The sequence below is a fragment of the Anguilla rostrata genome, chromosome 3 (assembly GCF_018555375.3).
Source record: "Anguilla rostrata isolate EN2019 chromosome 3, ASM1855537v3, whole genome shotgun sequence".
NCBI lineage: Eukaryota > Metazoa > Chordata > Actinopteri > Anguilliformes > Anguillidae > Anguilla > Anguilla rostrata.
In genome coordinates this window covers 45,372,211-45,390,451 of record NC_057935.1, presented here as the reverse complement: position 1 = coordinate 45,390,451, position 18,241 = coordinate 45,372,211, and the positions used below count along the sequence as shown (strand labels likewise).

At 44.4% G+C, this 18,241-nt stretch overlaps 1 protein-coding gene across 2 annotated transcripts in view; it reads right to left on the bottom strand.

Annotated features, from left to right (window-relative positions):
* The window catches only part of LOC135250981 (F-box-like/WD repeat-containing protein TBL1X), a 43,812-nt gene that overhangs the window by 2,739 nt on the left and 22,832 nt on the right, over nucleotides 1-18,241 (bottom strand). For both annotated transcript variants that reach the window (XM_064327881.1, XM_064327880.1), the window contains exons 2-14: nucleotides 12,175-12,279; nucleotides 10,381-10,526; nucleotides 9,301-9,547; nucleotides 6,847-6,982; nucleotides 6,537-6,678; nucleotides 5,591-5,654; nucleotides 5,304-5,401; nucleotides 4,721-4,781; nucleotides 3,685-3,806; nucleotides 2,633-2,707; nucleotides 1,781-1,908; nucleotides 707-872; nucleotides 214-315 (exon numbers count right to left, since the gene is read on the bottom strand). In XM_064327881.1, coding sequence (XP_064183951.1) covers nucleotides 214-315; nucleotides 707-872; nucleotides 1,781-1,908; nucleotides 2,633-2,707; nucleotides 3,685-3,806; nucleotides 4,721-4,781; nucleotides 5,304-5,401; nucleotides 5,591-5,654; nucleotides 6,537-6,678; nucleotides 6,847-6,982; nucleotides 9,301-9,547; nucleotides 10,381-10,526; nucleotides 12,175-12,232 — 1,545 coding nt within the window. In that variant the 5' untranslated portion in view covers nucleotides 12,233-12,279. The remainder of the gene's footprint in view (nucleotides 1-213; nucleotides 316-706; nucleotides 873-1,780; nucleotides 1,909-2,632; nucleotides 2,708-3,684; nucleotides 3,807-4,720; nucleotides 4,782-5,303; nucleotides 5,402-5,590; nucleotides 5,655-6,536; nucleotides 6,679-6,846; nucleotides 6,983-9,300; nucleotides 9,548-10,380; nucleotides 10,527-12,174; nucleotides 12,280-18,241) is intronic.

Genomic DNA, 18,241 nt, shown 5'->3' with positions numbered 1-18,241 from the left:
AAAAACTCACATGCAACTTATTTCCCCATGTACTTTCCTCCCAGGACTCACAAAAGCTATACTTATTAGTTCTCCTTTATCATTAACATTGTAAGAATCCGCTTAGCTCCAATGGAGCAGAAAGTCAATACGATAAATTTTACTATTATTGTCTAATTCTGCTTGGCTCCAGTGCTGCATAGTAAGAACTGAGTTGGCTGTTGCTTGGCTTACCGATCCATCAGATGCACTGGCCCCCACTTTGTCCCCTGTGCTGTTCCAGCACACCTCGAAGATGCCCCCGGTCCCTCTGTAGCTGTGCACTAAGGCTCCACTCTGAAACCACGGCAACACAGGGTCATTCATTTTACACTGAGAGAGCGGCTTTATTCACCGCCCTACTGGTTTTGCCCCCTCAAACAAGCATTAGTCATTTAACACTGTTACGACCCCCAGCCATTAGGCTGTAAAGGCCCTCTTTTCATACAGGGGAAACAACATGGTTGCAAGCTTCTTTCTTATGCAGTTTAGGCAGGAATGGGAAATATTTCAAATACATACATTTGAAATGTGCATTTGCAAATATGCACTACACCACTGTATTAACAGGATGAGTTTTGAAGTCAACTGGGTGAGGATCCCTTTGGTATGTGACTGCCCTGGCTGTCAAGCACCAGTATATTCTACTCTATTTTTTTTTTTTAACGGAGAGGCGGAGCCTTCTTACCGCGGTGTTCCAGATGTGGACGCACTTGTCGAAGGAGCCGCTGGCCAGGTACTTCCCGTCGGGGCTGAAGGCCACGCTGTAGACGGGCTCCTGGTGTTTGGTCAGCGTGTGGATGCAGACGCCTCTGTCCACGTCCCACAGCCTCACCGTCGAGTCAAAGGAGGCGCTGAGGGAAGGAGGGGGGGAGGGGGGGGTGTAAAGAACACAGCGGCTGTCACCTCGGAGCCCGAGTGGGGTTAGTCTAGGAACACAGGCAGTCACATCTCCACACCTTCCCTTACCCTTTAGGAACCATGTGTACTGCAGCAGTGACAGCCCGGCTAACACAAAACGTTCTCACAATGTGGCTGCCACGTAGAGGCGACGTTATAACATTGGCAAAACATTCCAGCAATGTTGTGAGAACATTTTGAGTTAGCTCCGTAAAATACCAGGGACACGCCAGTTTGGAAACCGGACAGATTCTCAGAGGGAGGTTTGCAGAAGTAGGACGCACTCGACCCATCTTTTCCCGCAGCGGTGTAATTAAACTTTCCTGACAAACACCGGGCCCGTCTTTCGATCGATACAGAGATCGATTTACTGCGCTCGGTACTGAGGACCGACGGGGTGATTTTTTTTTAAAATGTACCTGTGAGCCGGGATCACATGAGAGACGTTAATCCAGCGGGCTCCAGAAGAGCGTGACGCTGGTGCAACCGCAGAAGCGCGAAGGCGTCTGTCACCACACACGGCGCGCCGCGCGAGCGCTAACAGCGAGAGCGCCTGACGGCGCGCATCGACACGTTTTAATTGGAGCGGTATTATTAGCGGGGCGCGCGACCCTCGTGCTCTTCTCGGCCGCCTTTTATTTTTCGACTCGCTGTTGCGGCGCTGGCGCTGGGGGAAAGCAAGCCGGAAAACGAGGTCGGCGTTAACGGAGCTCCGTTCAGGGCTCGGCGCCTGCCGTCCACTGAGCCGAAGCGATGTGGGCGGGACGAGTCGGTTGCGGTTCCGACCGCCGGCTCTCCCAGGACGGTCAGACTCTGGTAACGACCGGGCCGGTGGCCTGGGCACCAGCAGCGGTGTCCTCACCTGGCGAGCATGATGTTGGAGTTGGGGTTGCTGGTGCCAGGCCCGGTGGGGCTCCACTTGATTGTGTAAATCTCTTTGCTGTGAGCCTGGAGGTCGTGCACGCACGAGTCCTGCTTCATACTCCAGATCTGGGTAAAACATAAACAAGGTATCTGTCAGAACAGCAGAAACCACAGGTCACCACACTGACACAAAGCATTCGATGACCGAACATTTCAGTCTCAGCACCTACGTGGCCTTGAGAGAGAAAGATCCAGAAACCCTTGCCTAGCTGCAAGGAAAGCACGTTGATCATAGCAGTGATGAGCGTGCTAGGGACAGGTCATCACGGATGCAGTTCAGATCCTCAGTGGGTGCTTTCAAGGAAGTGCGACGCGCGCGGCACTGCTGGCATTCGACCGCTTCCCTGTCTCCTGGCTTACGTGCGAGTAGCGGGTTTGAAGATGAAGCGGGAGGGTTTATCGCGCTGAGCCGCGCCGCTCCCGGAAGGTTTATAGCGGCTAAGTGCGAGCCCGGCAGGCCGGGGCTAATCGCATCTGTTCATAATCAGCTCCAATGATGCCTGGCCGTTCGGTCCAAACAAGCCAAATCGTTTGTAAAGCCGTGTCCCCAAAAGCACTTGTGAGGGAGGAATGGGCTTATAAATAGCACAGCAGGACGGATTTAGACAGGCCCTGAACAATGGGCCAATGATGGAGCGAGGTTTCACCCGTACCACGATTTTATAAGAGTCTGACATTACGATTAGTGTGAAGGAATGGGAGAAAGTAAAAGGTTAAAATTGGGATCGGGGGCGAGGGCTCCCCCGACGCTCAAAACGAAGCGTAGCCCCTGATCTTTGGTCCGTCTCACCTTTAGGGTCATGTCATCAGAGCAGGAGGCCAGCAGCATCCCCGAGGGGTCCCACTTGATGGCGTTGACCTCGTTCTGTAAAGCAAAGAGCGGCAGGCGGATCAGGGCTCGGCCCACTGGCCCTAACCAGAGCAGCTGCACGTTCACTAGCCGCTAATGGCTTTATGAATGGAAACTACTGCACACTCCTGAACGCCCAGCTACACGTTCACTAGCCGCTAATGGCTTAATGAATGGAAACTGCTTCATAATACCGAACGCCCAGCTACATGGCGTTGTTACCATGGTTGCTGACAGGGCGAGTGTGTGACACGCATTCTTAAACTTGTCGCTAACTGCCCTGGCATGCACACCAAAGCGTGAGCAAGCATGTCTCAAAAGAGTTTTCAGGAAACGGTGTTTGAGGCATAACTATGCCTCAGTTCAGGAGAATGACAGTGACTGCCAACCCCTCACTTCCATGAGAAACTGCACCTTTGGTTCTAATTTCCTCCATATATTTCTGCAACACCTTTATCTGCTACACCTTTAGATATCACTCGCATAGTTTCTTTGCATCTTCAGCATGTGCACACGTAAATACAGTCCTTTCTGTTCAGTCAATACACATTTGGTTTTAATGGTCTCTGATATGATACACATATTTTCCTGGGGGAGAGGGGGGTTCAATTGATGGTGCCTGGACAGGAAGACTGGAGCCATCACACAGCTCAATAGGCTTTAATAAATGGAAGCTAACTGGGCTGCTAACTCTCCTCATTCACTCAACATCACTACATTCACACACACAGACTGACGCAGTGTGTTAAAAGCTCTCAGTATGTAACAAAGCACTCAGTAGGCAGTGCTGGGAAAAAAAGCATTTCAGATGCATCTTCTTACAAAATACCTCCCAAACAACAATTTCTCTAAACTACAATCAAAATGGTGGAAGTGTGCGTTCCTTTGCAGAGTGCACAGTTAAAACTACAAAAAAACTCATATCTCACGTGAGACTGATAAATGCAAATACGCCATTTGAACACATGTACCACACCCCACGCGCGGTTTACCGTATGTCCCTGGAAGGTCTTGAGAGGCCGGTCGCTGCCCAGCCGGCACACGTGGATGCACATGTCCGTGCTGCAGGAGGCAAAGGTGGTGTTGTTCTGCCAGTCAACGTCCAGGGCGGGCGCTGCGGGGGGGCACAGGGGGTGATTTGGGCATTTAATATTCAGCACCAGGGCACCTGATGCCATCAACTTGAAAGGGACCTTCCATTTTCATGCACCCAAAAATGCTCTGTATAGCTTATTGGGTTATTAGGGCTTTATTATGGCTGTCAATAATAACTGAAAACAAAAAAAAAAAAACATTTATGTTATGCAAATCATAAGGGTCCACAAATCCTCAAATACATAACCTACAGCCTGGAATAGAGTAAACCTACTCCAGATTTTTCATTTGTTCATGAAGAATCACAAAAAGAGAAGCTGTGCGAAAGCTCACGTACTTAAAATACATTCTCACACGATGAGATATTCTGATGACTTCAGGCTCTCAGAGGAGCTTTTACAGTTTGATGCCATTTACATCGGGAGCAAAAACGGCACGACTGAATACACAAAAAATGGCTGCTGCTGCAGCTGCTGTTTATTTGCAGGAATCATGGGGGTGCACGAGTTCAACACCATTGCTCAATCTCTGCATTCCACATGCTGCCTGAATTTCATTTATTTACGCTTGTATCTCAACAGGAATTTCACTTCACTGTTACAGTAATGCTTAACAGGAAGGACTTCAAAAAGCATAATAAAAAATTTTTAAATGGCATCTCATTATTGGAAATGCTGGTTGTGACAATATAAAAATGATTTCAAGCAGCACGCAGCCCAATCTTGGCACATCAGAAAAAGAAGAGGACCTTCAGCACAACAACTGACTGAGGACATGTTACAGCAAATGGGAAGAGGGGGATGCACAATGCTGTTTGATAGTGTAACAGGTAGTGTCAGTACTCCCAAAAATGCTCTCCTCCTCCACACAACGGGACTACTGTTTCAGACACTCTCCTGTCGACTGGGGTGAGCTGCTGACGCTGCCACCTACCTGAATGGAAGGGGAACTGCTGCTTGGCTTCACCTGTGTGTGCGTCCCAGATGATTGTCGTCTGGGGTGAGAGAAAGAGACGATCAACACGTTAATGTTCGTTAGCTAGCGCCCCTCCTCAGCATGGACTTCATACAGATCCCCCAAAGCATGAAAATACACACAGTGCATTTTGCTACAACAAGTCAAGATGCCTCCCACACAAATATATCTGGAAACTAAAACCAAAATGGTGATAGGCTACTTCGCAGGCAGTGCAGAGGTATAAACCATGCAAAAAAGAGGAGAGAAATCTATATTACATAGGACATATCATTCAAATGTGCATATATATGCATTTCATGTACTGCCAATCCCTGGGCAATTTGTTACCAAAGTTAAAAAGTAAACAAAAAATACAAATGGATTTCAGACTGCATGCAAGACCAGGCAGAAGTCAGGATTCAGGGTGCTAAAAAATTCAGACAAACACACTGCCAAGTGCCTGCCAGAGACAGGACTGCTGAAGAGCTTTTTCACACTCCCCACCGTTTTTAAGACGGAGGGAAAAGAAATGCGATTTCACATGAAGCTTTTCACACACCTTGTCCACCCCTGCGCTCAGGATGGAGTTTCCTTTCTTATTCCACTTCAGTGCAAATATAGGACCTTTATGCTGCCCTAATGTGCTCGCCAGATTACCTGTGGGGGAAAAATATGAATCAATAAATATATATATTAATAAATTGGCATTAATAGGACTATAATACCATGTTTGAGCCAACCAATGAGTGAAACAATACTTTTAATAATACATATAAATACTATATATATATATACACACACACATAAATAATGAAATAACCAGTAATTGCATTTTAATTAATGTACCATCTTTAGTCCATATCCTCGCAAAGCCGTCATATGATCCTGTTGCTAGGAGTGTCCCATCACTCTGTCAATGAAATAAGGTATAAAATGTATTCATTATTATCCTTGCAGTCATTATGCACAACAACTACATAGCAGACTAATTCTAGAACTTCATGACATCAAACGCATGAAAGATATCACATTACAGCAGAAGAATAACTACAAAACTGTTTGAATGCTAATGTAAAAATAAGTTAGTTCATGCTGCCGATTTAAAAGAAAGCTAACAGGAGATCTCTTAAAATAGAAAATATGAGTCAGAACAAAGATATTTAATCTAAGTGAAGCCGTAACATTTCACAAATTACAGAGAAAGAAAAATACAGAAGTAATAAAATGTTTTAAAAAAAGGAGTGTCTAAAGGAGATGGCCAATAAAAAGTACATCCTTTAAGGGCACTGGCGAACAGTAGAGCAAAATACAGAGGGGAAAAAAGCACAGAAAACTTAAAGCACTACACAAAAGCAAAGCACCTTCACGCTTCAAGGGGAGACAGCTGTGTGAAAGTGCGGAAAGAGTATTAGCTAAGTATTGGAACTATTTAGCTGTTATAATGTTGCAATACATTCGACATCAGCTGATTAGAGAGGCTAAGCTGGCTGAAAAAAAGTAAAGGGAAATGTTCAGCAGACTCGATATACATGAAGTAGAAACAGATCCTGAAAATAAGAATGGGAAGACAGGTAACACCAACAGTATAATTGCAAAGCGACAGACCCAGGGACTAAACAGAAACAAACCCAATACAGAGCCGTGGGGAACTTTAGGTAGGCAAAAATTAAAGAATGAAAAAAAAACAGACAAAAAGGGGGAAAAACACTTTTGCATCATGAAAACTAATCCCAGCAGCATTAACTAATACATACATACCAGGGTGTGTAAATAAAAGCATCTGAGCACTCACGTTCCAGTCCAGGGAGGTAACATCCTTGTTGCTGGGGACATCCTGCCCACCCTCTCTAATGCAGTGTCTGAGAACCAGCTGGGTGGAACCATTGTTCCCACTCTCGTTCAGGTTCCAGATCCGTGCAGTAGAGTCACCCGAGCTGGGAACCAAAAAGATAATGTGAGCTTGAGAAAAATGGAGGCAATTTTCTGTGGCTCATCATCCCTTTAATAACATTAACAGAGTCTGGTCATCAGTAATATGGCATGCAGGTGCTGGTCGGCTAACAAAATCTACTCATCCTCGCCGTACTCCGGAGATGACTCACCCCGATGCCAGGAGATCGCTGACAGGGTTCCAGGCGCAGATGAAGACCTCGGATTCGTGGCCCCTCAGCACGGTCGCCTTGTTGGCAGGGATCTCCATCTGCCCGTCGATCTCCATGGCGATCTCCGCGTGGTTATCTGCGGCAACCAGACAGCCGCCCCCTCCCGTTAGCACAGACGGCGGTCTCCCTACATAACACTACTCAAGGACGTGGCCCACGCATGAACCCCCTGTTCCCTCTGGCTTCATCAAATCTCATTTACTCCATCTTCTCTTTTATTCTGCAGAACAATACACACTCTATTTCCAGGCCTTGGAGAGATATACAGCAAATGCACCTTAGTCGCTTCTCTTTTTTTAAAGTCTCTTCTTTCTCTTGATAATATGTCTGGTTTGCTGAAACACCTTTGTATATGCACTTTTGCAAGTGGCTCTGGATAATATCTAAATGCAACAATGTTATGAGGTCGCATTTATGCGGCTTTGCTATGGAAGTCACCTCAGCATATCGCACACTATAAAGCAACCCTAAAAATACCTGCTGGTTTTGAATTGCTTGATTTATGAGGCTTGAGATAACATTTCTGGCATCCAGCATCGATTTTGTTGAAGCTGCTCACAATGCTGGTGTGGCTTACTGATTTTTACTGGATGGTCTTTGTCGCATAGCTATTAATGGAAAGTGAACGGTGCACATTTCCAGACACAGAAGACGAATGAGCAATCGTACCCAACAAGATAATTATATGATAAATCAGAAACATTTTCATAAGGTTATTGTATTCGTCAATTGACAGCATTTGCGTTCGAGCAACTGCAGCAGGCTATTCTGTTATTGTTTGGTGGTTACAATGATGTGCTCAAAAAAAAGCCCTAGCAGCTAATGTCTATGAATAAGAAAACTTGAGTCAGCTCCCATCACCATGGAAACAATGATCTGTGAAACACCTACTCTAAAAACATGTTTTCAAAACACCATATGCCCTTGCTTTTAGATGTGCTTCATGTAAAGTTGTCATGGTAGAGTAACGGTTGAATGCAGATCTAGACAGGGTGATTATCAATCAGAGGTCCTTCCTTGCGTCACAGCCACTGATCTGAGACTGCGCTTTGCATGTCTTTTGAAACAGCAACCACAAGACAGCAAGCTTTTGCACTTTAACAATGTTTCCGGTGTAACCTTTAAAAAAAAGTAAACAAAATCACACTGCATGAAGCAACACTTAAAACTGACAATAACAAAAACCATTTAAAATCTGAATATAGAGAGGAAGGTTTTGGAGTTAAGCCGGCAAAAATTATTTATTTTTTTTTTTTAACACCACAAACGAATGCCACTCAGAAGCTTAACAATATTAAGGTTTGCTTTTTTACAACCCACTGAACCCAGACACGCAGGACTCAGCACTTGTGCATGGCATCTGCTCTGAAGTCCTCATGAAGCCATCGGCTGACATTTAAAGTATCGTCTCTAGGTCCTGACAATCAAATCTGACATTTACTAATTTCACCCTGTAACGGTCTGCCCAAAACACAAAATAAGCTTCTTAAAATGTTTTGCTTCTCGTCAAACAGGATGAGGTCAACTGATGACCCCTTTCATGCAGCACAGGCAAAAAGTAGAAACTTTGCGCAATAAAAGCCTAAGAACGAAGGTGAAAATTTAAGATGAGATATTCAAATCCAGCTCTTCAGGCCAGTACAAATGTTGATTTTCATTCTTGCCCTCTAACCAGAGACAGATTTAGACAAGGCACACTGGGTGAGTGGAACCTCTGGCCAATCAGTGACATTAATCAATCAACTGGCTATCAGGTAGGAAATAAAACCTGCAATACTATTGGCCTCCTGGGCCAGATGAGCACCCTTGGTTTAGAGGCAATGGAAGAAATTACTAGTGGAATAATGCTGAATGCCTTTACTGCAGCAGGTAGAGCAGGAATGGATGTGTACGACAACAGACTAGATCAATAGTGCTTAGAATGAATGGAGAGGGGCTTCCTTTTTGGGTGATGAAATCTGACATCAATACCAACCTCAAATTCTCTGAAGAAAACAACATTCACTTCTGAGGACCAGAAAATACTCGGCAGTAGGGGTTCCATATACTTAATGTATTCTAAGGAGGGGCTATGAAAGTACAGTATAACCTCCAAGATACAAAGATTAAATGAGTCACCTTTTAAATTTATTACAAACCCATGAAATACTATCAAAATCAGACAAAGGCACATGTCTGAAAACTATTGTTAAAGAGATGTGGGATAAAAGGAGATGTTATCATTCTGAAAGCTGATGCAGGGAATAAAAATGTTAATCGGGTCTGTATTCCTTCTGGTTTATTGGTTATTAATAAATCGTTTCAATATTCCAAACTTGGCCTCCATTTGCAATTCGCTCATATCTCTGAGGTACCACAAAATGGCGGCAATTATTTTCGGGGCTCTGTCCTTACTCATCGTGTGCGCCCCGTTCTCGTCCCCGTTCATGGTGGTCTCCCCGTTCTTCGGCGCGTTCGGCTGTACGGTCGCCATGGCGCCGACGGCCTGTTGCTGCTGCTGCTGCTGCTGCTGCTGCTGTTGCTGCTGCTGCTGTGCTAGCTTCTCCCGGAAAGCCTGCTGACGCGTCTGCACCACGTCCGGCATCACCGCGTCAATGAGCGACAGGGACTCGATCGGCCGCCCGTCGAAGACCGTGCCATCCTGCAGGGGGGTAAAATGGCCGCACCCGTCAAGTATCCCGAAAACATGGCAGAGATTTCATTTGTCAGCCCTAAATGCCTCGGGGAACACAAGTAGTAGACTTTTGCTGAAAATCGCATCCTGCTGTAAGCTGTGAAAGAGTGCGTGTGCCTGGTGATACACAACTGAGGTCAGCACTTCATCATTAATAATAAGTAAACTAAACTAAATAAGCTAAAACTAAAAAAAACTCAGACGTTCTTGAGTCCCACTTTATTATGGTATAAAGTTAGTTTGAGGTCTATGAACTGATAGAAGGCTCAAAGGACTGAACGCACAGCTAAAGCATTAAGCCAAGTTGCGTTTACGAAGTACACCCACCAAATTGCATCAAGAGTCATGCGAAACTGTAGAGGCCAATGAACATGGCCATATTGGCTCTAAGATTGAGTAGCGCACTCCAGAATTTACACCAGCTGCACATGAAAGCCTTGCCTCTCTCTCGAGGGGAGGAAAATTCAGGACGATGCTCTCACGGATAAACTACTTTCATTTCCGCCAAGCTCGACTAACCACTTTTCCCACTTAAGAGTCGGCTCTTAGTTCGACTAATGGAGGCAGTCAGTAATAGGATGAGTCAACCTCTGAGAAAAGATAAGACTTAAAGAGACTGAAGTTCTTTTTTTTCTTAAAGTGCACTTTTTTTTTTTTGTTTACTTTGGCTTTTAAAATTTGACAGAGAGAGGTATGTGAAACTGTCGATGCGAAGTTCCTGTTCCCATAGGGGTCCCACAGAGCGCAGCGGGGGGGGACTGCACCCCTCGCGGGCATCCGGGGGCCCCTCGCAGGCTTACCTCGTTGATGCTGATCTCCGCCTCCACGTACTGAAGGCCCTTCTGCAGGATGGAGATGAGGGCAGCAGGGGGCACTAGCGTTCCATTGATGTTGGACTGGCTGATGTGGCTCTCTATGCCGAAGGTGAAAGCCGAGTGGGAGAAACCTGGGGGGGTGGGTGGGGGGGGGAGACGTGAGGGGCATGATTTAGCGAGCGTGGAAACGCGGGGGAAATCTCCACCACGCCGCCCCATCCCCACAGCACGCCGGCTACCTCGGTACTGCTTACGCAGCGAGTTTCAATAGCATGTTATGCGCCCGGCTATTGCCCACCAGGGACCCGCGGCTTCGGTCTCGACACATCTTACTGTATTACATTCAAATCCGACCGCAATCAAGGCCACCGAGAAATAACCTTTACAGTGATCTTAAACCGCAGAGGAATCTATTAAGGAGGGCGATCCTGGGTATTATTCAATGGCATTGAAAGTGAAAGGTGTATGCGAACGCAACCCCGAAAGACGGATCGATCGCTGGCAATTGCCTTATTTTCCATAAAAAATAGGGCAGTGTGAATATAGGGACTCAGTTACTATTCTGGGATGGGACACAGTACATTCAACCCAGGATAGCACCAGGCAGGGCTGGTGTGTCAGTACAAATACATCACTAAGGCCCAGTTTAAAGGCAAATATTTCAGAATGATCCAAACCCGTACATTTCTGGTGTAGGAATCCATGGTAAAAACAAACTGTACCCGTGAACCATTTTGACAATATATACGCACCCTTTGAGACCATGAAAAGTAGTGTAGGTACCATGTGCCCTGATCCGTATACACTTTGCCTAACTCAGCAGTGCTACTGAATCCACACACGGGAAACTAAAAATAATGGCATTAAAGATATGCCTAGAATGCAGATTTTATTATTATGCAGGCGAGATATTGAGCTCAGTGGAGAAGCTGCATTACAATGATTCACAATTTGCCTTGCTGATACAAAGGCATTTTAAACCACACGTCTACGCAAACACGTTTTCTTCACCGGCAGGTAATCTGGGAAATGGTTCTCTTGACCATTGTAAGACAAGCACATGGTAAATAGTGTAAACATTCTGTATATCAAGGCATTCTCAGAATATGTACAATAAGGAGCCTAGCCATTTCATCTATTCAGTCACATACATTTCTTTTTTTTATTATTTTGCGGTAGAATGACCAAGGCTACAGTAACTCAAGTTATCGGTTCAAGGGGAACCAAATTCTAATAAATAATTGCTGTGGCGTTTATTTAATTTGCCGAAATGAAATTTCATTTCTAATATAACCTAGCCCACAATCAACTGATGTCACTGCAATAAGATTCCTCCACTTCTTATCATTTCCAAGGTAATGAAGCAGTCTGTTAAACATGTAATGGAGGCAGATCTATTGATTTCTGAAGTCACAATCATGATACTTAAGACATCACTTAAGTATGGGTGTCCTGTTTCCATCTGAGCCATGTTTCATCTGAAATGCAGCCTCCACTACACTTTCTGGATCCATTCTCTCCAATGGGGGAAAGTGGTATCATAAGCTGGAGTTAGATGAGTTGGAATGACATTTACTTGATTGTGGGCTAGGTTATATATTAGAAATGAAATGGATCCATCATATCTAAGTGGAGAACCAATGTATTAGACAGTGATTTTTGGTTTGAGCTTCCTGTGGGTTTCCACCATTTACTGTGATGAAAGATGGAGAAACTGTTTATATATTTCTATAATAGTTTAAGTTCAGGTGAGCAGTAATATCTGAAAGATGATCTTACCAGATTCCTGGAGATATCGGTAAACCAAGAAGTTGACTTCATCACTGGTTATACTCATCTTAGCCCACCTCAACTGATGAGGTCTCTATGAAGGGTGGGCCCACTCTGTGTGTGAGAGAGAGACAAAGAAAGAGAAATATGAGATCAACAGCACTAAATTAATTCCTTCACAATGCAGCCAATTCAGACAGTGGCAGTAGCCTGAGAGAACACACCACATTTTCTTGAGAAAAGGCAGTAAGGTTTAAATTAAAATTCATAAGGATCAGTATATTGGGCTAAGAATGTCACTAGTCCAATGGCAAGGAACATTATCGAAAAGTTGTACAAAACACCAATTAATTTAACAACAGTAAATACGAATGACATTTGGAAACAAAGGTTCAGTGGCAAAGGTCTAAGAAACAGCAACCTATGACATATTGGGACAAATCATTCAATTACTAGGCTACACCTTTGATGGGCACTGTGACCTAGCTTTGTGTACATGGCTTATCAGCACTCTGCTGTAAGCCTGGTGAAAGCCTGAGCTTGAGTGATAACATGTCACATGTGACAAATATGTCAAGTATGTCACTCTTCCACAAACCGCCCTCTGTGAATTCAACCAGTGTCCATGCTGGCTCATCTGCAGTGTGGCTACTGCTGTTAGAGCAAGGGAAGTTCTGAGACAGCAAGATGGGAGTCTCAAGCTCTGCTGGGATCTGGTCATCTGGATTCAGAGACTACATCCCCTCAAAAGATCCATTTTCAACTTTCATGCCTAACCCCACAAGTGATGCTTCCAGAAATTCCACAAGTACTTTCCACTCAAAACAATGTTCTACAAAACAAGTATGCTTATGTAATTACAAAAAATAATTAATAATAACAATTAAAATTTAAATTCTCAGAATGGTAATTCTGCTAATGTTCAAGAATGTTGCCCTTAACTCTCAGGAACAATGTTAAGCAAACAGTAAATTTACTGTATTCCTACAGTATATTTCAATCATGGTCATCCAATGTGTAAGAGAAGACCAGAGTGCAATGCTTTTATTTTTCATTTCTATGTTGAGGGTAAAATTAATCATTTTCACAAACTGCCTCTGAGGAGACCACAACTACAGCACCGCTGGGTGACTGCTCTGAAATGGCATGCGGGAGTCCAGATGTGGGACGGGGCGATCAGTCAGATTACGTGGGAGATGGGGTATTTGATGAACGCAGACGATTTCTTCTTATGACCTCAAAAAGACTGAGGCGAGATGCTGTAGGTGGGAGGGCAAAACTACTAGCTAGCTACCTAGCATGGGGAACCAACACAGCCAGTTAGACAATTTGTGAAAATTAATAAATTTTGTTTGGCAATACTAATTTGAACATCCAGGGGCAATACGAAAAGGCTCAACCTTGGATTCTGTGTTTTGTTTCTCATGATTAATCGTTGAGCTCATTGAAAGTCAGCAATCCAATAATAGGAGCAGAGACAACCCGACCTAGTGACATCAGAACCCAGCTTGTTCCAAAATGGTTGCGCCCTAGTTCTAGCAAAAACGGGTCAATTTCTGATTTGAACACAAGGCCAAATATCAGAGCAAAAAGCACACAAACCAGAGTCGTATTACCAAGAGTATACATCACGTTTGTTATAACATTGTCTTAACGTTGAGCAATACATTTAAGTCTTTGCTTGAGTTTACCAAAACTGACACAGCATTATGAACAATGGAATTGTGTAGTAAGGAAAATGAAAACTCATCTTAAATGGAAACTTCATCCTAATTTGATGCTGTTGTATTAAATTGGACTTGCCACTACTGGAAGCCTAGAAAGAAATGTATTCTAAGTCTGACCAATACCGTACCTGCCCTGTCCTGCATCTGAATCAGGCCACTTACTCAGCTATTTGTCAATGTTACATTAAGAATGGGTGTGGCCGTGATGCCAAAAGTGTCATTCTGGCAGATTTTTACAGGACAAGAAACGGATATCAAGAAGACTGGGTAAGTCTGTACATTTTTCCAAACATGTCATCGGTGGACAAATCAAGTAGCCATTGAAAAAGAATTTCAGGGTTAAGATCCCCTCAGGTTTGTGTAGGTAGCGTGCACCCTCAACATTCTAGTCACACGTCTTTAATAAATGAAATGACTTTAGAAATGATTTCACTCTCCACTGTGCACCACCTGCTGTGTTCATTTCGAAAAGCATGGCTGTCTCTTCAAGCAACGTGCACTTGCAATCTGCTGACCTCCGTGGCTCGTCCTGCTCTACAGCCAGCCCTCCGTTTAAAAAATACATTTTCTTTCCACTCCCGACCATTACGGATCGAGTTACCGGGTCTGCGGCTCTGCGCCGACACCATCGCAAACGCGGAGGCAGAAGCGCCCTTTTGTTTTTACGTTTTTTCCTTCCCACCCCATCAGCGTGACCTACATTTTCATCAGGGCTCAGGGGAGTGGACAATTATCTTCCCTGGTGTTAAAGCGCTGCAACACACATATTGTGGAACCACACTGAGAAGATATCCTCGTGTGAGAAGCTAGTTATTAGCCGTCTACATCAAATGTGCCTGATATTTCGGGAAAGGGCTTAAAACGATTAAGAGGATTTGGGCACAGTTCTTTGTTAAGCCCCGTTTTTCTGAGAATGCTCATCTAGGCTAATGTTAACAGTATGATGATTAGCACATATTAAAAGGTACAGACGGTATATATAGGACGAGTTAGGTGCGTGTGCATTTTAATGACACGAGAAGCAACCAGAAATATAGACACCCATAAAGTGACAAACGCCTAGAGGCAACCAGAAAGACGGGGTTGGGAGAGTGTGCAGATCCACAGATAGAGACGCTGGCTAATTTTCCTCATCTGTAGCCTAAATAATAATCTGAACAAAAGAATGTTCTTTTTTTGGATCACTTCACCTTTGCTATGATCTTCACTCTTCACATCTGACATGAACCACAACCTCTTGTTTATTGTGGAAGTCATAAACAATCCAAAAAATAATAAAATCTAAGGCATTCTCCAATCTAAACTCTGCAAAAATACCTGTTCACTCTCAGACTGCCAATGTTTTAGGCAAACAAGAGACAATTCAGATCTATCCCCCCTCATGTCCCATACAAATCAGAATGCTTTTTTTCCATTTTCTCCCCAATTTAGTCTTTATACCAATTCCCTGTGTGTATCACAGTCCTGGTCGATGCGCTATCCTCTGTCGGTCTGGGGAGGGTGTAGACTACCACATGCCAGGCTCTGATACATGTGGAGTCGCCAGCTGCTTCTTTTCACCTGACAGTGAGGAGTTTCACTGGGAGAGCGTAATGCGTGCGGAGGTTCACGCTATCTCCCCCAGATCCTCTGCCTGCTGAACAGGCACCCCGACCAACCAGTAGGAGTCGCTAATGCAACGATCAGGACTCATACCCTCACCGGCTTCCCACCCGCGAACACTGCCAATTGTGTTCATAGCAACGTCTGACCAAGCCGGAAGTACCGCTGCCGGGGATTGAACCCAAGTCTCTGCGGTGGTAGGCGAGAGCTTATACACTACCCAGACGGCCTCAAATCAGAATGCTTTTAACTTGAATTTTGATTATGTTTAAAAAATAACCAAGATGGAACAGGCATAATAAAGATTAACTTTGTAAAACAATTTAATCCCAAACTAAAACACGCACGGTAAACATAACTTTTTAAAATTATTGTTCCAATCTCAAATGGCTCTTACGTCTGGATCCGGTTTAGGTTAAGCACTGCAGGTACCAAGCATTTCCTTTACTGTGATCTATAATGACGGTAAAATTCATTTCCATCAACAAGAAGCTCAACTGCAAACCAACGTCCAGTTTGGGCTAGAGCTAATGTTTGTAACAAACGGTTTACAGTGAGATGTGAAGTGAAATTTTCAAATGAAATTATTCCCTCCCGTTTGTATCTCAGCCGTCAAAGGCAAACCGTTCATTCAACAGAGGTTTTTTAGCACCTCGATGCTACGTGTGCAAACATAGGCAGGCAGGCGCACACACACACACACACACACCTCCCTCTGGCTGATTAGGATCATAAATGTGTGCTTAGGGTGCTTCCGCACATCATAGAATTTCAATTCTAGCTTTCTGCATCTCTCACTTGGGTTGGGAAAAGGTGCGACAACTTTGTGCGGTTTTCACACTATTAAATGTTATTGGTTTGTCACCTTTGATACAAGTGAGAGCAACCTTACTGAACTACAGCTCCAAGCATACAAATTAATTATTATCCTTTTAAGTAGCCTATTTAATTTGAATCCGCCAGACTACATGTGATGGCACAGTGAAATGGCTTCCAGCATTTCTCTGGTTACAGCTTTGAAATGTGACTTTGGCGCTGGCCAACAAACAAGAGAGAAGGTCCTTTGCCATCAAATTTCTAGACATAAACATACCTGCACTTTGAGAAATGTAGTGGTAGTCAATACAGGCACTATTTTGCATACAGGCAGCTAAGACAACACAAAGGCAGCAAAAGAACAGCATTTAAGCAGCTTAAATAACACATCGTTTCGCACCTAAGAGCACACTGGATAAAAGGTGATGACAGGCTTGTATTAGAATGTCATTTGTTTTGTAGGTCACTGTGGAGCTGCTAAAGTAGCAGCTCAGGAAACCACACAGGCATTGGCTTGGTTAGTACTTGGATGGGAAAGCTGCTACCAGAAGAAGCATTAGGCTAATAGGCCATTGGGGGGCACTCTTCCTTCTAAATCAAACAGAAATCAAATTCCCCAACACAGAGACAGGGGCACTGTACTGCAAAAGGTGGTGTCCTTCAGATGAGACCGTAAGTCCCGACTCACTACACAAAATTCTCATAAAACTGCCTCTCTGCATTGGGCTGCCTAATCGTCCCCAAAATCTGACTGGCTACGCACATGACTTTCCCCCGTATTCTCCAGTGGCCTGTGTCACGAAGCAGGATTATTGAGTTAGCTGGACAACTGCACTGAGCGAAACCAGGAAACCTCCCAAATATGGAACAAGGACGTAAGTAAAGAGAGCTGTTCTGGTTTTTAACTCAGTTTGGTTATCCAGCCAGCTCGGTAATCCTGCTTCGTGATGCAGGCCCAGCGAGTGACAATGGAGCTCTCTCGGTTTACCCGGCTAAATAAAGGTAAAATAAACAAAATATGTAGGCCTATAACAAGGCGCACTAAGAGACAGTGCCTGGTCTATGAAAGGCGCTGTCTGCGTCAGCCCCCTCAGCTTTTCAAGTGTCTCTCTACATGTCCTCGTAACTCCTTCGTATGCTCCAGGGTTTCTCTCCGGTAGCATAGCAACAAGCAAGAACTATGAAGGAACAGACAAGGAGCAGTGTTGTCCCAATTTTCGCTGGCACGTTGCCAGCGGGATTGAACATGTTTCTCAGCATGAATAATTCACCTCTCGCTCGGCCTACAGTGCTCTCCCACAATGTCGAAGCTCCGGCCCCGTTTCCAAGCGAAAAGCCTGTCCAAGCAGCTGACGTTCGACTGGTGAGAAACATGCCCACTCACAATGTATGTGCGTGTCCTGAAGTGACTGCAGAAGAAATTAATCCACCGTGGTGCAATTCATCTGGGAATCATCGGTGTGTTCTTCCCTTTTCTCGAAAAGCTGTTGGAACGGATAAAAATAACGGAAGCCCGCTCCACAAGCGCACGTTATCCAAACCCACGCATTATCAGAAGGCCAATTATCAAGGAGGAGTTGTGACGTTAATCTACAAATATTATTTTATTTAAAATACATCCAGGGCTTTTCTATGAATGGTCACAGTGTCCATCAGTTTACCTTACAAATATACAGTAATTTACTACCTCGACCTTTAAATGATTTAATGAATTTCAGTGAGTAATGTGTACGCACTGAATGCATGATTTGGCATGTGCCATTATTAAAATGTAATAGTATTTTAAGTAGCTGCTTCATTGTCAGGCTTTGGCTATACGTTTTTTTCTCCTCTATTCCGTCTTCACCACGACATCTATAGGGAAAGATATGCGACAGGTTCAATGTACTTTGAAAATGAATGTTGAAACTGAAAATAATTCCATCTCAACT